We start from the raw sequence: 17541 nt of genomic DNA, 5'->3' as shown, positions 1-17541 counted from the left end.
ACCATATTTACTCCTTGCTTCTACAGGACTGTCAGTTTCCACTGGCTCACCAGTGCCAACTCTGTTCCTTGCACTCACTCGGAACAGGTACTCAACTCCTCCTTTCTGTAGTCCAGTGACAGTAAACTCACAGCTGTCTGCACGGTCAGTGGCCAGAACCCACGTCTTTCTCTTGATGTCACGTCTTTCAACAACATAACCTATGATTTTGCTTCCACCATCGCTTAGTGGTTCTTCCCAAGCGAGGCTCACTTCACCATCAAATGTCTCCGTCACTTCTAAGTTACGTACTGGCCCGGGAACATCTGAAATTCACATATACATTTTTTTTTTAGTGTATTATCACATTTTTAGTTGTGCTTTGCCAGTAAAGTCCAAGTGACTCAAAGGCTTACCAATAACTTTTAAATTGATGAATCCTTCTGCTTTTCCATGTTTGTTCTGAAGCACAATTTTATACCTTCCTTTGTCTCCTTTCTTGGCTGCTAAAATTCTGAAGGAAGTTTGTTCAGCTGTGGTATCAACTGTTTTTGAAGAGAGGGGTTCATTTTCTTTAAACCACTCAGCTTCTGCTTTGGGGTAGGCATAGTAGGGCACCACCATCGTCAGAGGCTGGCCAACATCAACCACCAGGTCTTGGTCAGCCGTCTTGATTTTAGGTGCAGCTAGTGAGAAAAATCATATGTGAATGTTTTTGAGTGCTTTACTATAGTCCAGAGATGCCCTAGCTGTTTCACTATGGATTCGTCAGCAAATACTAGTTACATAACCTTGGAAGCATATCACAGTAACTTAACAGTGGAGAGAACACTAGCTGACTTCACGTTCTCAACAGCTTACTTGATAAATTATCAGACTCTGAAGAACAGAGGATTAAGGATGACATGAAACCATAAAACCTCCATTCTTTGCTGTTAATAACAGCCCTAAATATAGTGCATAAAACACGCTTTTTGTTTTATATAGAGTAGGCACCTCATACTCAGTTCAAGATCAATCAGACAAACTTGTTCTTATGTACAAGAGGTGTATTAATGGCTTTTTCAAAATGTCAACCTACAGGGATGTCTTAGAAGCCTGGGTCAGAATGAGAACAGACCTAAGGGGCCCCACAGGGACTTGGAAAGTAGAAAAGAACAGGGCTGGCTCTAGGCCTGGGTATGCTGGGGAGACTCACAGGCCAATAGGTTAATTCTAGGAGTTAATGAACAGCTGCCACACGCCAGGAACTGTGCTGGATTTTGGTAAGTAAAGAGCAAGACTCTTGGTGGTAAGAGGAATTCGAATAGTTAACATGTGGACAGGGCTTAATAGGAATAAAAGGGTCTCACAAACATTTTCTCATTAACTATGAAGTCTGAAACCAGCACAGTATCTGTAGTATTGTAAGGGTATCTGAAGATAAAAGAAAGGGACTTACCTGCCAGTTCAAGCTTAGCTCTGGCTTCTTTGTCTTTGGCAATAAACCTGTATTCACCCTGGTCACGGGGCTTGATATCGCAAATCTGTAGCCTGTGTATCTTTCCTTCACTCATCATCTGGTGTTTGTCACCCTGGACGATAATCATGTTGTTTTTGAGCCACTGGACTTCCACCTTATCTTTGTTGAGCTCAGCTAAAAAGACAACATCAGCACCAGGGGCTTCAAGGATGTCTTGGGGAGGTCTGATGATCTCAACAGGGATTTCTGAAAAGAAAATGTGAAATAAATACAAACATGTTTGTATTGGGATTAACAACATTTGAAGACTGGTACTAATATTAAAAATCATCCTTTCATGTAATATGTACCTTCCACAAAGAGTCTAGCTCGAGACTTCCTGTCTTCTACGCCACAAGCATATTCACACTCATCATCCAGCCTGCAGTCTTTTATAATGAGTCTATGTATGCTGCCATCTTTTTCAAATTTGTATCTAGAAGAAGAGATTGAATTATTGGTTAGCTTTCATAAGGACCACTAAATTGCCAAACATGTATATGTATATACAGCTAAGAAATAGAGATTGAGACGTTCTCACATACTTTTTGCCTTCTTTAATTTCTCTCCCATTTCTGTACCATTTTACATTTGCTTTCTCTCTGGAGAGCTGGCAGGAGAAGACGGCATCGTCAAACTCAGTGACTGTCTGGTCCTCAAGGTGTTCCACAAATTCTGTAGGGGCTTCTATGATGAGAAGCTCAGCAACAGATTTATCTTGTCCCGCAGTGACCACGTATTCACCCTCATCTGGGAAGCCACAATCTTTAATGATTAGAGAGTGCTTATATTTGTCAATTCTATATAAGACACGGTTGTCAAAAGCCACTTCTTCTCCATTTTTGGTCCACTTCAGTGTTACGTTGAGCCGGTTCACCTTACACCAGAATGTGACAGATTTCTTCTCCATTGTTTCAATATCTTTAAGAGGTTCAATGATCCTAAGATCTTCCTCTGTTGGAAAGAAGAAGAATGTGGATTTTAGTTGTTCTCATAATAGAAATGGATTTTTAAAATCTCTAATGTCAAATGAGTGACTTACCTTCTACTATTAGATTGGCTGCACTCTTAACATTTTCACCTCTGTGATTGGTCAGAGACACACTATAGTTGGCTTGATCATCTAATCGTGCATTTCTAATTCTGAGGGTGTAGACCAGGTCTTTTTGGAGAATAACGTATTTCGAACTATCAAATATGGCTTCGTCATTTCTGAACCATTTGGCTTTGGCACCTTCGGTGTTGACCTCACAGTTAAAGACGGCTTCTTGTTGTTCCTTCACACGGGTGTCCTTCAGAGGAACTATGATCCTGAGTTTTTCTGAAAGCAATCAGGAAGACTTTATAGTATGAAGGACCAAAGTGGTAGATGCAAATGTAAGTCAATCCAAGAAGCACAAACACACTTACCAATTACAGTCAAGTGAGCTGCTGCTCTGGCAGCCCCAACCATGACTACATAAGTGCCCATATCTTGTAATGTGGCGTCTTTCACAACTAGAACCCTCTTTTTGCCATCAGCGATGACATCATATTTATCTCCAGATTCAAGAGTCTTATCATCTCTCTTCCACTGGACTTCAAAGCTTTCCTTTGATATAGAGCAGACAAATTCAGCCTTTTCTCCTTCAAGTATTTCAAGGTTTTGAGGCTTTGAGATAAATTCAGCAGCAAGTTCTGGAAAGAAAAATTGCAAGATATTGAAAACTTAAGCATTTGTACCTTAAATGCAACAAGCATGATTTTCTTAAAATCATTGTAATTTTCATACCATGAACTTTGACTTTGCCATCGGTTCGAGAACTTGGGAGTCGGCAGTTGTAGTTGCCAGCATCTTCCAGGTGAGCATTCTGAATGATCAGGATTCTCTTTCGTCCATCAGTAAGTATTTCATATCTTCCTGTTTCAATGATCTCTTCATCTCCTTTGTACCAAGTTACTTCTGCTCCAGGCTTGGAGACCTCACAAACCAGTTTTACAGTGTCTGTTTCATTAACTTCAACGTTGGCAAGATTTTTTGTAAAGACAGCTTCTTCTTCTGCAAGAAGAATTTTTAAAAAAAATAAATTAAACTGGAGATTTTTTCCCCCCCCAACACATATACTTCTGCAGAGAAAGACTTCATTCTTACCCAGAACTGTCAGCATGCCAGAAGTTCTTGCTGTCCTTACTTCACAGGAATATTCTGCTTCATCATCCAGTAGACATTTGTTGATAACAAGAATGCGGACTGCTCCCTTAGATATGATGTCATATTTTTTGCCCTTTTTAATTTCAGCACCATCTTTAAACCAGTGAACCTTTATTTAAGATAAACAAATACCTTTATCAGTTTTCTTATTCCTTCACATATATATCCTTGAGAGGAACTATGATCCTAAGCTCTTCTAAAAGCAGTCAGTAAGACTTTATATTATTAAGAAGAACTAAAGTGATAAATATAACCAAACCCCCAAAAAACAAGAACAAACGTCTTAAATTATTAAGTGAACAGCTGTGATACTACTATCAGGTATTAAAAATAATGGGATCATATAAGTGTAGAGTCAGAGGGCTTTGGATTTCATGCAGACCAACTACTTTGTTTTCCAGATGTGTAAAACTGAGACTCAAAGTTGACTCTCCTATGGTAGTTAATGGCTACCAGGAGTATTTAGTTGAGAGATATGAAATTGCTGATATTTGGTTGTTTTTAACTTAAGAAAAATCTCTTTCCTATGGTTCAAATTAATAATATCTAAATCTCCTGATTGTAAATCCAGTGTTTTTCAAGTAATAGCAAGTGAATACTACTAACAAGAGAACAATTAACTCAGGTATGTCTTTCATACTAGAGTAAAACCATTAATCTAAAAATAAAATGATTAGAGATAGGTTTGGTTCACTTTTTTTCTCATTTTGGCTGACCAAAAGTAAACAAATTTATTGGAGAACACAAGTTAGCAACCGCACAATCACAGACCTTGGCGTTTTCTCGGGAAATTTCACACTCAAACCGAGCCATTTCTTTTTCTTTAACTCGAAGGTCAGTGAGTGGTCTTAAGAATTCCACATGAGGAGCTGTAAGAGAAGGTCAGAATTCAAAATGAGGTTTCTAGAAATTCATTATGACATTACTATAGTGCATATTAAGAAAAAGTGAGTCTTTTGCAGGCTTTTTCATATTAGGCTACCACTGATTTGGAAGTCACTTGGAGCTGCCATTCAGTTGTGATACTTTGCCTTTTATATATCTCTGTAGTTTTTATAAAATTATGTAGCATATTATATGCCCAACTAATTCTTCCTGTCTATCACCAGCTTAGTTCTTCTGAATGATGGCTGGAAGGAAAAATCTTCACTGATACTTCTCCAGAGTTGAAAGTTGATATTGTCAAAGGAAATACCAGTAGCAAAGAATCATCATCTTATTTAAGGCAGGCAGAATAATCTTTGAGAAATTAGAAGAATTCAATGGTAGTAGAGGTTGAAGGGCTATGGTCAATCTTGTCTACAGCTAAGAGGCATAAGTCTGCAATTGAAATCATATACGTTCAGCTTTTTTGGTGTGTGTCAGCTTCAAAGAAGTCCCATATAAGGCATAAAGTTCATTAAGCAACAAGCTTTGAATGGGAGGGGGTGATTCTTTTATATATATATATATATATAATTTTATTTATCTCCAGAATTAAGTTGGTAGATTTATAGGATTGAAGAGCTGCCAACATGTCCTTCCTTTTTTCAGAGCTCCTTGTGAGTCCTTCCCAAGATGACCTTTCTTGATCAGTGAGATTCTGGGACACACGTGATGGCTAATAGGCTTGAAGATATGCTCATTGTAGCTGAGCCTTCTCGGAGTGGAGACAAAGTAGAGGACAGAGGAGAAGGTGACCCAAGAAGCTATTCTGTCTTAAGTGAAAGTAGAGCAACCACAATGTGGAAAGAATAAAACCAACTAAGATGCATGGAAGCACAATCAAAGCCACTATGAGCTGTTAACAGATGGGAAGCAATTAAACCAAATAGCAAATGTATTCTTTTCTAATTCCACAAAAGAATTAAAAAATGGGCTTGATTCTTTAAAAATAAAACTTTTCCATGCTAGGGCAGGTACTACCCTAGTTTGCAGAGTGCAGAAGGTAAGCTTGATGGACTAGGCATGGTAGGGGTGTGTGTGTGTGGGGGTGCCCGAATATCTTAAGGTGAGTAAATAGCAAATACTGCACAAAAATAAAGACACTCTAAAAAAGTTATTGCTCGACCAATGCATGAGTGAAAAAAATGAGCTAGCATGTGGCATTTTGAAAACAGATGTTATATTTTCCACCAGAGGAAGAAATAAGGCTAAAAACCATTAGTGCTCTCTTCACTTATAGGGCTCAATCCAGGCTCCACTCCATCTTCTTTTCCATTCTTCTTTTCAGAGACAGCTTTATGTGAATGGGTTTTGTCATACTACAGCAGACCTCTGGGATGCGCCTTTTCAAACTGAAGTTTCATCCTTTTTCTAGTGGTTTCTCACACCTGAGAATTCATTTTCCTTCCAAGAGGAACTTGCTTTCATTTCCTTTCCTTTTTTTTTTTTCTGATTCCCTTCTTGTCTTTTTAAGTTTCAATTGTCCTCGTCTGTATTGAGATATTCCTGCAGTAGGCTTACCCCACATAGACAAAGAGCACATCCGCTCATTACTCTGTGAGAAGCATAGCAAAAAGTGATCACTCTGCCCTTCTCAGACCAGATGTAGCAGAAGGACAGTTCTTTTTTTAAACACACAAAAGATCATGTTATGTCAGTACCAATAATGTAAGTCTCCAAGAAATGCAGTTAGGCCAAGAAGAGCATGCAAAAAGTGGTTTTGTTGTTGTTATCAAAGAGTTACAAGTGAAAAGTCCTGTGTAAGAATACTTACGCACGACATTCAGGTTACAAGAAGTCTTAAAATCCTTAGCATCACAAGTGTATGTCTTAATATCCTCTGGGGTACAGCCATGTATAATAAGTTTTCTGACTCTGCCATCGGCAACAATCTCATACTTCTTGCTTTTGAGAATTTCTGTCCCGTTTTTGAACCATTTCACCTTAGCATTTTCTCGGGATACTTCACACTCCAATACTGCTGTGGCTTCCTCTTCGACCGTCTGGTCCTCAAGAGGCTTAGTGAATTCAACTGGGGGTTCTGAAAGAATCATACTAATTAGCCAAACTTCTGCAAGAGTTTCAGCACCTCCTCAATTCTCCTCTCGTATCTCAAGGGCTTTCCTGTTTTTAAGTTTTCCTTTGTAAGTTTGGATTCCACCTGGATGTTTTCCTCTAATAATGATGTTTCATCATTATTTTTATATACAGAGGAAAAGCAAAGAATATGAAACAACAAGGAAATAATAGCCAACTCTTGGTTAAGAGAATGATAGGTACCCATTGATAATGAGATTTCCTCCAACTGTTTACTGAATGCAATAAAAACAGTGAGAGGGAAAAATGAAGTGAGACCTATTCTAGCCAAAATTGGCTTTTTTTTTTAAGTTAAATTTTGGTCTAATTTTGTTAGGCCAAAAAGTAAAATTAGCCTTTCTGATATTCGGTGGATTTGAGAGATCTCTGGAGGAAAGTGAAGTGAAATCACTCAGTCATGTCTGACTCTTTGCAACCCCATGGATTGTACGTAGCCTCCCAGGCTCCTCCGTCCATGGAATTTTCCAGGCAAGAGTACTGGAGTGGGTTGCCATTTCCTCCTCGGGATCGAACCCAGGTCTCCCACATTGCAGGCAGACACTTTACTGTATGACCACCAGGTGGTACTTACCATATACAGATAGTTAAGAGTTGGCATTGTTTATGAAACTCTGTATTATACATGTTTTAAAAAAATAAGCTGTGTGATTATTACCTTTCACAAAGAGTTTGGCTTGTGTTTTGAAATCTTTTGCTACTAGTTGGACTTCTCCAGCATCTTCTAACTTTACATCCCTCAAAGTAAGTGTATGAACTCTTCCTTCTGAACGCGTAACCACCTAGTTTTTCAGAAAAAAGAAAAAGAAGTTCAGTTTAAGGATATATGAATGGTAACTAGATTTATCACAGTGATCATTTTGAAATCTATAGAAATAAGAATCACTATGTTATGTATCAGGAACAAATATAGTGTTATAGCTCAATTATAGTTCAAAAACAAAGACAAAAAAAACCCAACAAACTCATAGAAGAAGTGATCAGATCTTTGTTTACCTGGGTGGGGTGGTGGGGAGAGGCTAATTGGATGAACTGATCAAAAGGTAGAAAATTCTTGTTAAAGATAAATAAGTGCTAGGGATGTAATGTACTACTACAACATAACGGATATAATTAACACCGCTGTATGTTATATATGAAGGTTGTTAAGAAGGTAAATCCGAAGAGTTCTTAACCACAGGACAAAATTTTTTGCTTTATCTTTAATATGAGATAATGGGTGCTCACAAAACATTGTGGTAATCATTTCATGATACACATAAGCCAAATTATTATGCTGTACACTTTAAACTTATACAGTGCTGTATGTCAATTATTTATCAATAAAACTGGAAGAAAAAAAGAATATATGAAACAACATTCCTCTCTCTCTCTACACACACACACACACACACACACACACACACACACATATATATATGTAGGTGCATTTAGTTCATTCAGGTAAAGAGTTTGAAATAGTGCTTTCCAAAATGTTTTATAATAATCTGTACCATGTATATATATTTGAAAATAATTTAAACCAATAGTTTGGAATCTTGAGGAAATTTTAGGCTTTTATAGTTTGCAGTTACCTTTATATAATTACAGGGAGGACTTCCATGTTGAAATGCCTTGGTGAATTTATATGTGTATAAGTATTTATATGTATACATATATATTTGACTCCATTTTACTACTGAGTTAAGGAAGAACTTATAATAGCTAAATCATGAAAGGAAGGGAGAAAAATGATCATATATAGTTAGCTGAAAGTAAACCTTAGGTTCTAAATGCAAGATGTTTGCCTTGCAATGAACTAGAATTCTTCCATTTAGCAATTATTTTGCAAACCAGTTAAACATGTGATTAAAATAATTTGTACAGTCTCTTAATTTTGTTAGAAAACACAAATGAAGATGTTGGCTCTTCATTTCACACATGAAAGTCATGTAGTTGCACCTTATGACTGGGAAGAGCAGGTATCAGACAGAACTATGATTGTTCACAAAGCACAAATGGATAAAGAGACTTCAGAATGAGTGAAAGCAGGAGGCGGCTGCGATCTTGGAGTGTGAAGACAAAGGCTGCCACCACCGTTAGTATTTTGATTTATGTTAGTGTTGTAAATGCAATCTTAGATGGTTTGAAGGGGTATCACCTGTAGGAAAATGAATCATCAAAAAGAATACACTGGCTTGATATGGGCTGCAATTAGGTTGCGTAATTGGCTTGTGCCAACGGATAATCAGGCTACAGACAAAGCTATCCTCACAGTAAATTATAAGTCAAGTGGAGGTTCTTATAGTTCACCCATCCCAAATTCCTCAAGACATTGTGGCCTGTCATAGAGATTGATTTTGCTTAAGAGTTCACTTACAGTTAAGAATAATGTAAAATTTTTACCAGTAGAACTGTTTATTATGGTGGTGTAAAGAAGAGAGTTAGGAATAAAGTTTCATATGAAGGTTTTTTTCCTTAATGAAGAGCTGGGCTATTAAAATAACTACCTCAATAATTGGGAAAGCCAAAACAAAATAAGGGAAAATAAATAGGAGAAAGTAATTAAGATATGTTCTAGGAACACAGCTACTTATTCAAGGACATGGTGCTTGAATGGGAGAAAGATTGTTTCTGTGACGATGTTTCAATATAAATTGTGCATTTAAAAATTTGACTGTGATTTAGGGCTACTTTAAAAAGTATCTCCCATTCTAATCTACCAACAGATATTTGTTGACACATGGTTTTATCATTGAAATTTCACTGAGGTTACTCTAGAATATTCTATTACCAAGAACTAGGCTCAGTGGTTCTCAGGAAATATTGCTGTACACCTGAAACTAACACAACATTGTAAATCAACTATACTCCAAAAATTTTTTCAAAATGAAATAGTCTAGTTTTTACATTAGAACTAATAAGACTAATCTTTTAATTAAAAGCTCTTAATTTGAGCTAAAGATATTTAGTAGCGAAAGAGTAATATCATTTGTCTTTAAGCAATGTTCCTTTGGGACGTCCCTTGTGGCTCAGACAGTAAAGAATCTGCCTGTAGTGCAGGAGACCAGGTTTTAATCTTTGGGTCAGGAAGATCCCCTGGAGAAGGGAATGGCTACTCAGTCCGGTATTCTTGCCTGGACTATTCTATGGACAGAGGAGCCTGGCTGACTACAGTTCATGGGGTTACAAAGAGTCAGACACAGCTGAAGGGACTAACATTTTCAGTGTTCCTTTATTCAAATCATGAAAGGGTCTTGAAAAATCAACCAGTGCTCTGCCTTTAGACATGAAACAATTAAACCACACTTAACTGGACAAATGTGTATTTTGAAAGAGCAAACGTGAAGGTGGAGATGCCTCCATCACCCAGTTCAGTATACGCAGAAGACCTCACAGTGAGGACAGTTTCCTCATTTAACTTAATTCTTTTGCTGCAAATGGAATGTATGACTTTTCTATCCTTGGTAACAAAGGAGATCAACTCGTCATTACTGTCTGTATAGCAGGCAGATTTTATCTCCCAGATGAATGTTAACTGATTACCCTTTAATTCCTTTATTAAAATACTACTACTTTTGTTCAAGAATAGTTGTTCAAAGGCATTTTGCTTCTAATACTTTAATCAACTTTGTGGCTCTTAATTAAACCGAATCCCTTTTTAATTATATTCCTATAATTCTTAACAGTTTGATTTATATTGAAGACTTGATGCCACATTTGATACTATAAATATCAAATATCTAAAAATACCGAAGGGAAATAAAAAAGGACATAATGGCCTGTGCTTATTTCCAACACATGTTGGATGTTTTCTATATATTTTATTTCAAGAATTCAAAATTAATGGTGAGTTATCAAGATAATTTAAACACATGTTGTCTTAGGGAGGAGAATACATAGTTCAATTTGGGTATTGAGCTAGTTACTCAATACCCACCACAAGCTAGTTACTTCCTAAAACTTCTTAAAGTATATTTGTTCATACATGTGGATAATCACGGAGCCCTTCTTTCCTGCCACCACCATCGGCTGCATTTTAAATAGTCCATTTGCATTCCAGAATTTGCACAGCTCAAAGCACTTGAGGGTTAAAAATAGCTTTGGAGAAATGCTTGAAGAGCAGATCCACCCAGAAGTTATCTCAACTACTTGATCAACTGCCTGAAATGGAATTTCCATCCTCTCCTCTTAATCCCCTTATATGCAGAACACGAAATAGCATGGAGAGAATTCGCCATGAAACCTAATCTGTACCCTTGTACCGCACAGCAAATCAGAAAGCCTTTTTGATCCCTCCTGTCTTCAATGAATTAAACTATCACTGATCATTAATTAATGTTTGCCTTTTCTGCAAAGTCCTAAAACTTGATCGTACTTAAAATTTTAATTTCCATTTCAATAGAAATATCATCAGGTTAAACCCCACAAAAATGGGAAGAACCTGCTTTACAATGTCAACAGAAATCACGCTTGGGTGGGGGAAAAGGGAAGGGTAGACAAGGGACAGTAGGAAAGAACAAGGAGCATGCATGTGAAGATGAAAGAATTGAGGGAGAAAGAAGTGCAGGCAAGGCCACCACCCGTCTGCCTCTGACCTTGTCACTGGGCTCCAGTTTCTTCCCTCTGAGGTACCATTCCACTGGGATGTCCTCGTAGGACAGCTCGCAGTCGAAAGTGGCGGTCTCCCCCGCAGTCACCGTGACATCCTTCAGAGGCCTCAGGAGACCAATGACGCGGGCTGTGCGAGGGGAAGGAAACAGCTCCCGGTGACTCATTTTGTAATTCCAAAAGGATAAATACACATTTAGTTATTGATCGTCAAGGTTGGTTTTCTCGAGGAGGAAAGAGCCACAGGGCTGCCCGCTGTTCTCACTCCCATGTGAACATGGCCCCTTGGTGCCGAGAAGAGGAGAGCAGGTGGCCAGGGAGCGGGCATCTATCTGTAGGGGCCCTTTCGTTCTGATTTGCAAGGTCAGCGAGAAGTTTGTGCTGCATCTGTTGTTCTGCCAGGCATCGAGTTCCTCTTGCTACATAAGGTATGTGACTTCCAAAATAACTAAGACTCTGATTGGGAGAGGACAAGGGCCCCTCAACCACACAGCCTGTCCAATCCATAAACGCTTCTGCACCTTCCAAAACTGTTCGCCTGATGCTTCCCGCCTCCCTTCTTGAATCTGAAATGCCCACACAGCAGAGTTTTTCTTTTTTGTGTGAAAGTTGTATAGCCACTTGAAAATTTTCTTTAAGGGTCTTTAAGAGTTCTGAGTCAGACTCTTTTTCTATGAATATTCTACTTTGAAAGAATTAGGGAGTGGGGGAGTGTGAGACTTAATTTTCTTTGGTTCAAACAGAATGGTTGATGAAATTTCCAAACTTTAGAATTTGAACCACAGGTGTATGAGGATGACAAAGAAGTAAATACCAGAAAGCTAGTTTCTATACTTTAATAATGTTTTCTAATTAACTAAATAAATCTAATTTCACTCACATCCCGTTGCTGTAGGAGTATACCATTCACTTTCAGCAGAAAGACATAACACTTACGTTTTACTCGGAGGTGGGCGCTAGATTTAACATTGGCAGCTTGGAAATCCACCCCCCCAGTCTGGTCCAGGCGGCAGTTGTGCAAAATAAGGAAGTGTGTTTTGCCTTCTTCCTTGATTTCACATTCCTGTGTCAAAAGAGAGGAAAGATTCCATAGGCAGTCATCTTTGGTATTTTGTTCTGAGGATAAAATTCCTTAATTAAAGGAATTTATGAGGAAAACTCTTGAGGTGACTATATAATTTTGAGTTTTGTGAAAGCAAGCTAACAAATATTATTCATGATGGCAATATTGATTTTAGCTGCTTCATTCTAAACCAAACAGCAGCATTTACAGAATATCTAGAACCTTGCACCAATGCTGGATCAAAAATAATGCAAGTGTGCCCATCTGAGCCCATTCATAGACCCTAATAGCTCTCATTGGCTTGAGTTCTGATGAACTTGATATCATGTTTTAAATGCCTTGTGTGCACTCTGACTTTTCTCCTGTCCTTTTCCTATTTCACACAGCTCCTCTGGGCATTGACAAGTTCAGAAATAGCCTTACAGGTGTTTGGAGCAGGGCCTCTCCCTTGAGTTTCCAGTTGGCGTGGATATCTTCTTCCGAGATTTCAGTTTCAAAGCGAGCCGTCTCAGTCTCCATCACCTCCACACTGTACAGGGGCCGCACCAGTTTAATTTCCCGATCTAGAAAAGTGCAGGGTCAGCATGTGTCATTAGCCTCTGGCAGAAATAACTCCAACAAGCTTCAAGAGTAAAGCTTGTGGAAATTTCCTTACCCTCAATGTCAAGCTTTCCTGAGGTCTTATCTGTCCCACAGTCACAGGTGTACTGTCCAATATCTGATTTCAAGGCTTTCTTTAGGATTAGCATGCGCTTCTTGCCATCTGCCTTAATAACAGCATTTTTAGATGGCTTTATTTCCTGTCCATCCTTAAACCATTTCACCGGTGCATCTGCTTTGCTAATTTCACACTGTAGAATCACTTCATCTTTCTCTACGCCAGTGTAATCTTGAAGCTTTCCTGTAAAGTATGGATCTCCCTCTGCAAGTAAAATATAAGTGAAAAAAATTCATTAACCACCTAAGGAGATAAAAATCTCTTGGAAAGTTTAAGGGGAAGCTCACAGAAGTCTGGGTGTATTTAGAAAGTGTACCATGCTTCCACTCATTTAACATGTATGTTCAAAAGTTCTCTAAAAGTTAGAAAAGGAATTGATGCCTGGGATTTATCAAGATCTAATCTATCTATATTATATTTTGAAGTATTTCATTAACAGTAGTATGAAAGACACAATGAAATTTAGCTTCAAATAATTATGTGTTCCTCCATCATTCAGCTAAATTTTGAATTTCTTAGCAAATCTCTTATGACTAGTTTACCTGTAAGCTTTCCAGTTCACATTATTAGTTTTTCTTCTATCAATTAATAGTTTGCCTTTAATGGTCACTATACATGTTAGACTTCGTATATAATCTGCCTGGCACTAGCAGCCCAGGAAAAACAATGAGCTTTATTAATGTAAGTTCTGTGTTTCTTAGGGACTTGAGAAACATTTTTCTGAAATAATTTTGATAAAGTGAAGAGAGAGGAAATATTTATATTCCTAATTTTAAATATGACAAGGCTCCATAATTAATTGAGTTTTAATTCTGATTTAAACTGGCTATTTTGTGAGCCTGAGTCTTTATTCCTTTTAAAATCCTCTTATTTTTTTGGTAAAAATATTTCAGACTCAACCCTAATAATGTATGTGGTCATTTCTTAAGGGCAGGAATTGCTTTCATGCAATATAACACTTGAAAGATTTTACATAGTAGATACTATATAAATTTCTGATGAATTGAATGCAATAAAATTAAATTTAAAAAAAAAGCACTTACCAAGCACAGTGAGTTTGGCTTCTGAACTTAACCCCATAGCTTCCACTTTAATTTGAGAGGTATCGTCAATAGAGAGGTTTCTGAATGTGATGGAATGGGTCTTCCCTTCATCATCCATTGAGACCCACTTGCTGGTGTGCAGGCGCTGGTCATTCTTGAACCAGCGAACGCGGATGTTGTCATGGGATAGCTCCACAGTAAACACAGCACTTTCCCTCTCTTTGGCTGTTACATCCTTGAGTGGGGTGAGGAATTTAAGTCGGATTCCTATCAGGAAAAAACAACAACAGCAATTTACTAATACCGATCCTTAAAGGAGGATATATAAAAGGAAAAATAAAAATAAAAGCATTTAAAGGTAGCCTATCTGATAAGAATGCTTACCTTCAATGATCAGTTTGCCACTTGTATGCTTATCTTCAGCTTCAAATATGTATTTGGCTTCATCTTCAAAAGCGGCAGATTTGATCACCAGTGAATGCTTAGTACCATCCTTGATAAGCTCAATTTTGTCATCACCTGTGATTTCCTGGGTTCCTTTCAGCCAACGGTATGTTTTGGGCTCCCTGGATACTTCACATTCAAACTTAGCTTCGTCTTTCTCAAAGACTTTAATGTCACTGAGAGGTGTGATGAAGATAAGTGGCAATTCTGAAAGAAAGAAAAGGGTGTGGATGAAGCCAGAATATGCTTCCAGGCATCAGTTCTGGGTCTCAAAAGGAAGCCTTGCAAAGAAAACACAAAAGGGTGGCTGGCAAGCAGAACGTACCTTTCACTTTCAGATTGGCTGTGGATTTAGCATTGGCAGCTTGGAAGGACACCTTGCCTGTCATATCCAGCTGGCAGTTATAAAGGACCAGAATATGCTTCTTCCCATCTTCAATGATCTCACAGTCCTGTTTGGAGTGAGGTGAGGAGGAAAGAGAAAGAAAAACATCATTTTCATAACTGGTTATTCCTACAAATAATCAAGAGATTTTGTACCAGAAATGTACCATCTTTCACCACTGAGCAAGCAAGCGCCCCACCCCTACCTATGTGATCAGATCATTGCAACTTACAGGGGATGCAGTTAAAGGCTCTCCTTTTAGCTTCCACTGGCCATGGACATCTGGTTCAGAAAGTTCAATTTCAAAGCGAGCTGTTTCACCCACAAACACTTCGACTCCATACAGAGGCTTCTCCACTTTTATTAGTCGGGCTGAAATTTACACAGAGTTTTGTAAGAAAGACTGGACAAAGCAATCGCAGATTCAGATGGGGCACCTCTAGAAATTCTGTGTGACTCACCCTCAACAGTGACGTTTGCTTTTGTCGTATCCGTGCCGCAGTCACACACATATTCGCCTTTGTCTTTCAGATCTGCCTTTTTGATTTTTAAGATGCGGTGCAGGCCATCTGCCTTGATGGAGTGTTTTGGTGAAGGTACAAGCTCTTCCCCATCTTTGAACCATTTCACTGGCACATCTTTGCTCACTTCACACTTGAGAACAATCTCGTCCTTCTCGACTCCTGTCTTGTCATGCAATTTCACAGTGAAGTAGGGATCGGCCTCTATAAGGGACATTTGGCAGATAATCAGAGAACATCAAAGTGAAATTAAAGAGTTACACATTGCAAAATGTTTAACTGTTACCCACTCCCACCATCCAAAAGTCAGCTCTCTGGTTATAGCTGGTCACATTTACCTAAGACCTTCAGGTTTGCTGTGGAGCTGAGGTCCTTAACCTGGGCTTTGATCTGGGAAATATCATCCATTGTCACTTCTCTCATTTCCAGCTTGTGAGTCTTGCCCTCTGAGGAGATGAGTACAGTCCTGCTCGTGTGGAGTTTGGCATCATTTTTGAACCAGACCACGTGCATTTTTTCATGAGAAAGTTCACAGACAAAAGTTGCTGTTTCACCTTCTTTCACTGTCTGATCTTCAAGAGGTGATATGAATTTCAGTCTTATGCCTGCAATACAAGGTAATATGCTCAGAAATACAATTTACCTTCAGAAATAGTCCACTCTGCCTGGTAAAAAGAATCTTTCACATGGCATTTATTGAGTCACCTTTTCAAAAGGATCTATCCTCCATTAAAAAAAAAAAATTAAGGGGGTTGTTTTGATGGCAATGTGAAAATAAAGTTGTGGGGCTGATGGTCACTTACAGCTATTAAAACTTGATGTTCCTTTTTTTCCTGATGATCTGTATGTAAAGTCAGATATTCATGTGCCTAACTACAGGATGGTAGAGTCAGAGCTCACCAGCTCTTACCTGTAACAAATAATCGTGCTGAGGTCTTCTTGCCCTCCACTTCAGCAGTATAGACTCCTTCGTCATCAAATTGAGAATTATTGATGACAAGAATGTGTTTCTTTCCATCAGTAATGATATCAAACTTGTCAGATGACTTGATTATATCAGGTCCTTTAGACCATATAACATTTGCTTCTCGAGTGAGGACACATTCAAATCGAGCCTGTCGCTTTTCTGGGACTGTGACATCCTTCAGGGGCACAGCAAAGTCAAGTTCGATTTCTGGAAAGCAAACATGAAGAATGAGGCTTTTCAGAATGCAGGGGGCTGTCAGATGAAGTTGAGCCCACTTCATGAGTTCTAGAGGCCCATACCTTTTACTGTCAGAATGGCAGTCGTAACTGCATTCAGTGCCTGGTAAAGAACTTCACCAGCTTGGTCCAGTTTGACTTTATGCAAAGTCAAGAAGCGTTTTCCACCTTCTGCCTTGATCTCACATGTCTGAAAAAGGATAGGTTTAGTTAGCATTTGAATGAGATAGATTGTTTCAGATACAGATGTCTATAGAGCCATAAAATAACTATAATACTACTAATAAAAATAAAGAATATTGTCATAAAATTTTTTTTAAATTGCTGAGCTGTCTACAAATAGTGCATCAAATTTCTTCTCCTCTTTGAGACTTTAGAAGCCAGAAATAATTCCATCTTTACTGAACCAAATCTGAGTGTCAGAATCAGTTATAGAATGTGGTCATATAGAATATGACTAACAACTTATTTTATTTTTTATTGATGTATATATAGTTGACTTACAATGTAGCGTTTATCACAAGATGTTGAATATAGTTCCCTGTGCTATATAGTAGGGTCTGTAGTTGACTCATTTTATACATAATAGTTTGTGTCTGCTAACCCTCAACTCCCACACCCCCTCTCTCCCTTGACAACCACTCGTCTCTTCTCTATGTCTGCGAGTCTGTCTCTGTTTTGTAGACAGGTTCATTTGCGTACATGATTAACAACTTAAAAGAAGAAATTACTCACAGGTGAGGGTCTTAGAAGTTCTCCCTTCAGTTTCCATTGTCCAGGAATATCTGCTTCCGAGATTTCTGCATCAAAGCTTGCACTTTCTTTCTCATAAATGGTAACATCCTCTATTGGCTTAAGCAATTCAACTTCACGGTCTGTATTGGT

At 38.3% G+C, this 17541-nt stretch overlaps 1 protein-coding gene across 4 annotated transcripts in view; it reads right to left on the bottom strand.

Moving 5' to 3' along the window:
- Positions 1–17541, bottom strand: part of TTN (titin) — a 272102-nt gene that overhangs the window by 91132 nt on the left and 163429 nt on the right. For all 4 annotated transcript variants that reach the window (XM_068969318.1, XM_068969319.1, XM_068969320.1 and 1 more), the window contains 25 exons: positions 17392–17531; positions 16720–16846; positions 16364–16627; positions 15792–16058; positions 15394–15657; positions 15165–15304; positions 14873–14999; positions 14488–14754; positions 14104–14370; positions 12998–13264; positions 12766–12905; positions 12216–12342; positions 11267–11409; positions 7348–7471; positions 6370–6636; positions 4443–4540; positions 3612–3780; positions 3252–3518; positions 2891–3157; positions 2523–2801; positions 2026–2434; positions 1792–1916; positions 1421–1687; positions 396–665; positions 3–305 (listed from right to left, as the gene is read on the bottom strand). In XM_068969318.1, coding sequence (XP_068825419.1) covers positions 3–305; positions 396–665; positions 1421–1687; positions 1792–1916; positions 2026–2434; positions 2523–2801; positions 2891–3157; positions 3252–3518; positions 3612–3780; positions 4443–4540; positions 6370–6636; positions 7348–7471; positions 11267–11409; positions 12216–12342; positions 12766–12905; positions 12998–13264; positions 14104–14370; positions 14488–14754; positions 14873–14999; positions 15165–15304; positions 15394–15657; positions 15792–16058; positions 16364–16627; positions 16720–16846; positions 17392–17531 — 5385 coding nt within the window. The remainder of the gene's footprint in view (positions 1–2; positions 306–395; positions 666–1420; positions 1688–1791; positions 1917–2025; positions 2435–2522; positions 2802–2890; positions 3158–3251; positions 3519–3611; positions 3781–4442; positions 4541–6369; positions 6637–7347; positions 7472–11266; positions 11410–12215; positions 12343–12765; positions 12906–12997; positions 13265–14103; positions 14371–14487; positions 14755–14872; positions 15000–15164; positions 15305–15393; positions 15658–15791; positions 16059–16363; positions 16628–16719; positions 16847–17391; positions 17532–17541) is intronic.

Source organism: Capricornis sumatraensis, chromosome 3 (genome assembly GCF_032405125.1).
Source record: "Capricornis sumatraensis isolate serow.1 chromosome 3, serow.2, whole genome shotgun sequence".
In the NCBI taxonomy this organism is placed as follows: Eukaryota; Metazoa; Chordata; class Mammalia; order Artiodactyla; family Bovidae; genus Capricornis; species Capricornis sumatraensis.
The sequence above is the reverse complement of the archived record's forward strand: the minus strand, read 5'-3'. Positions and strand labels throughout refer to the sequence as shown.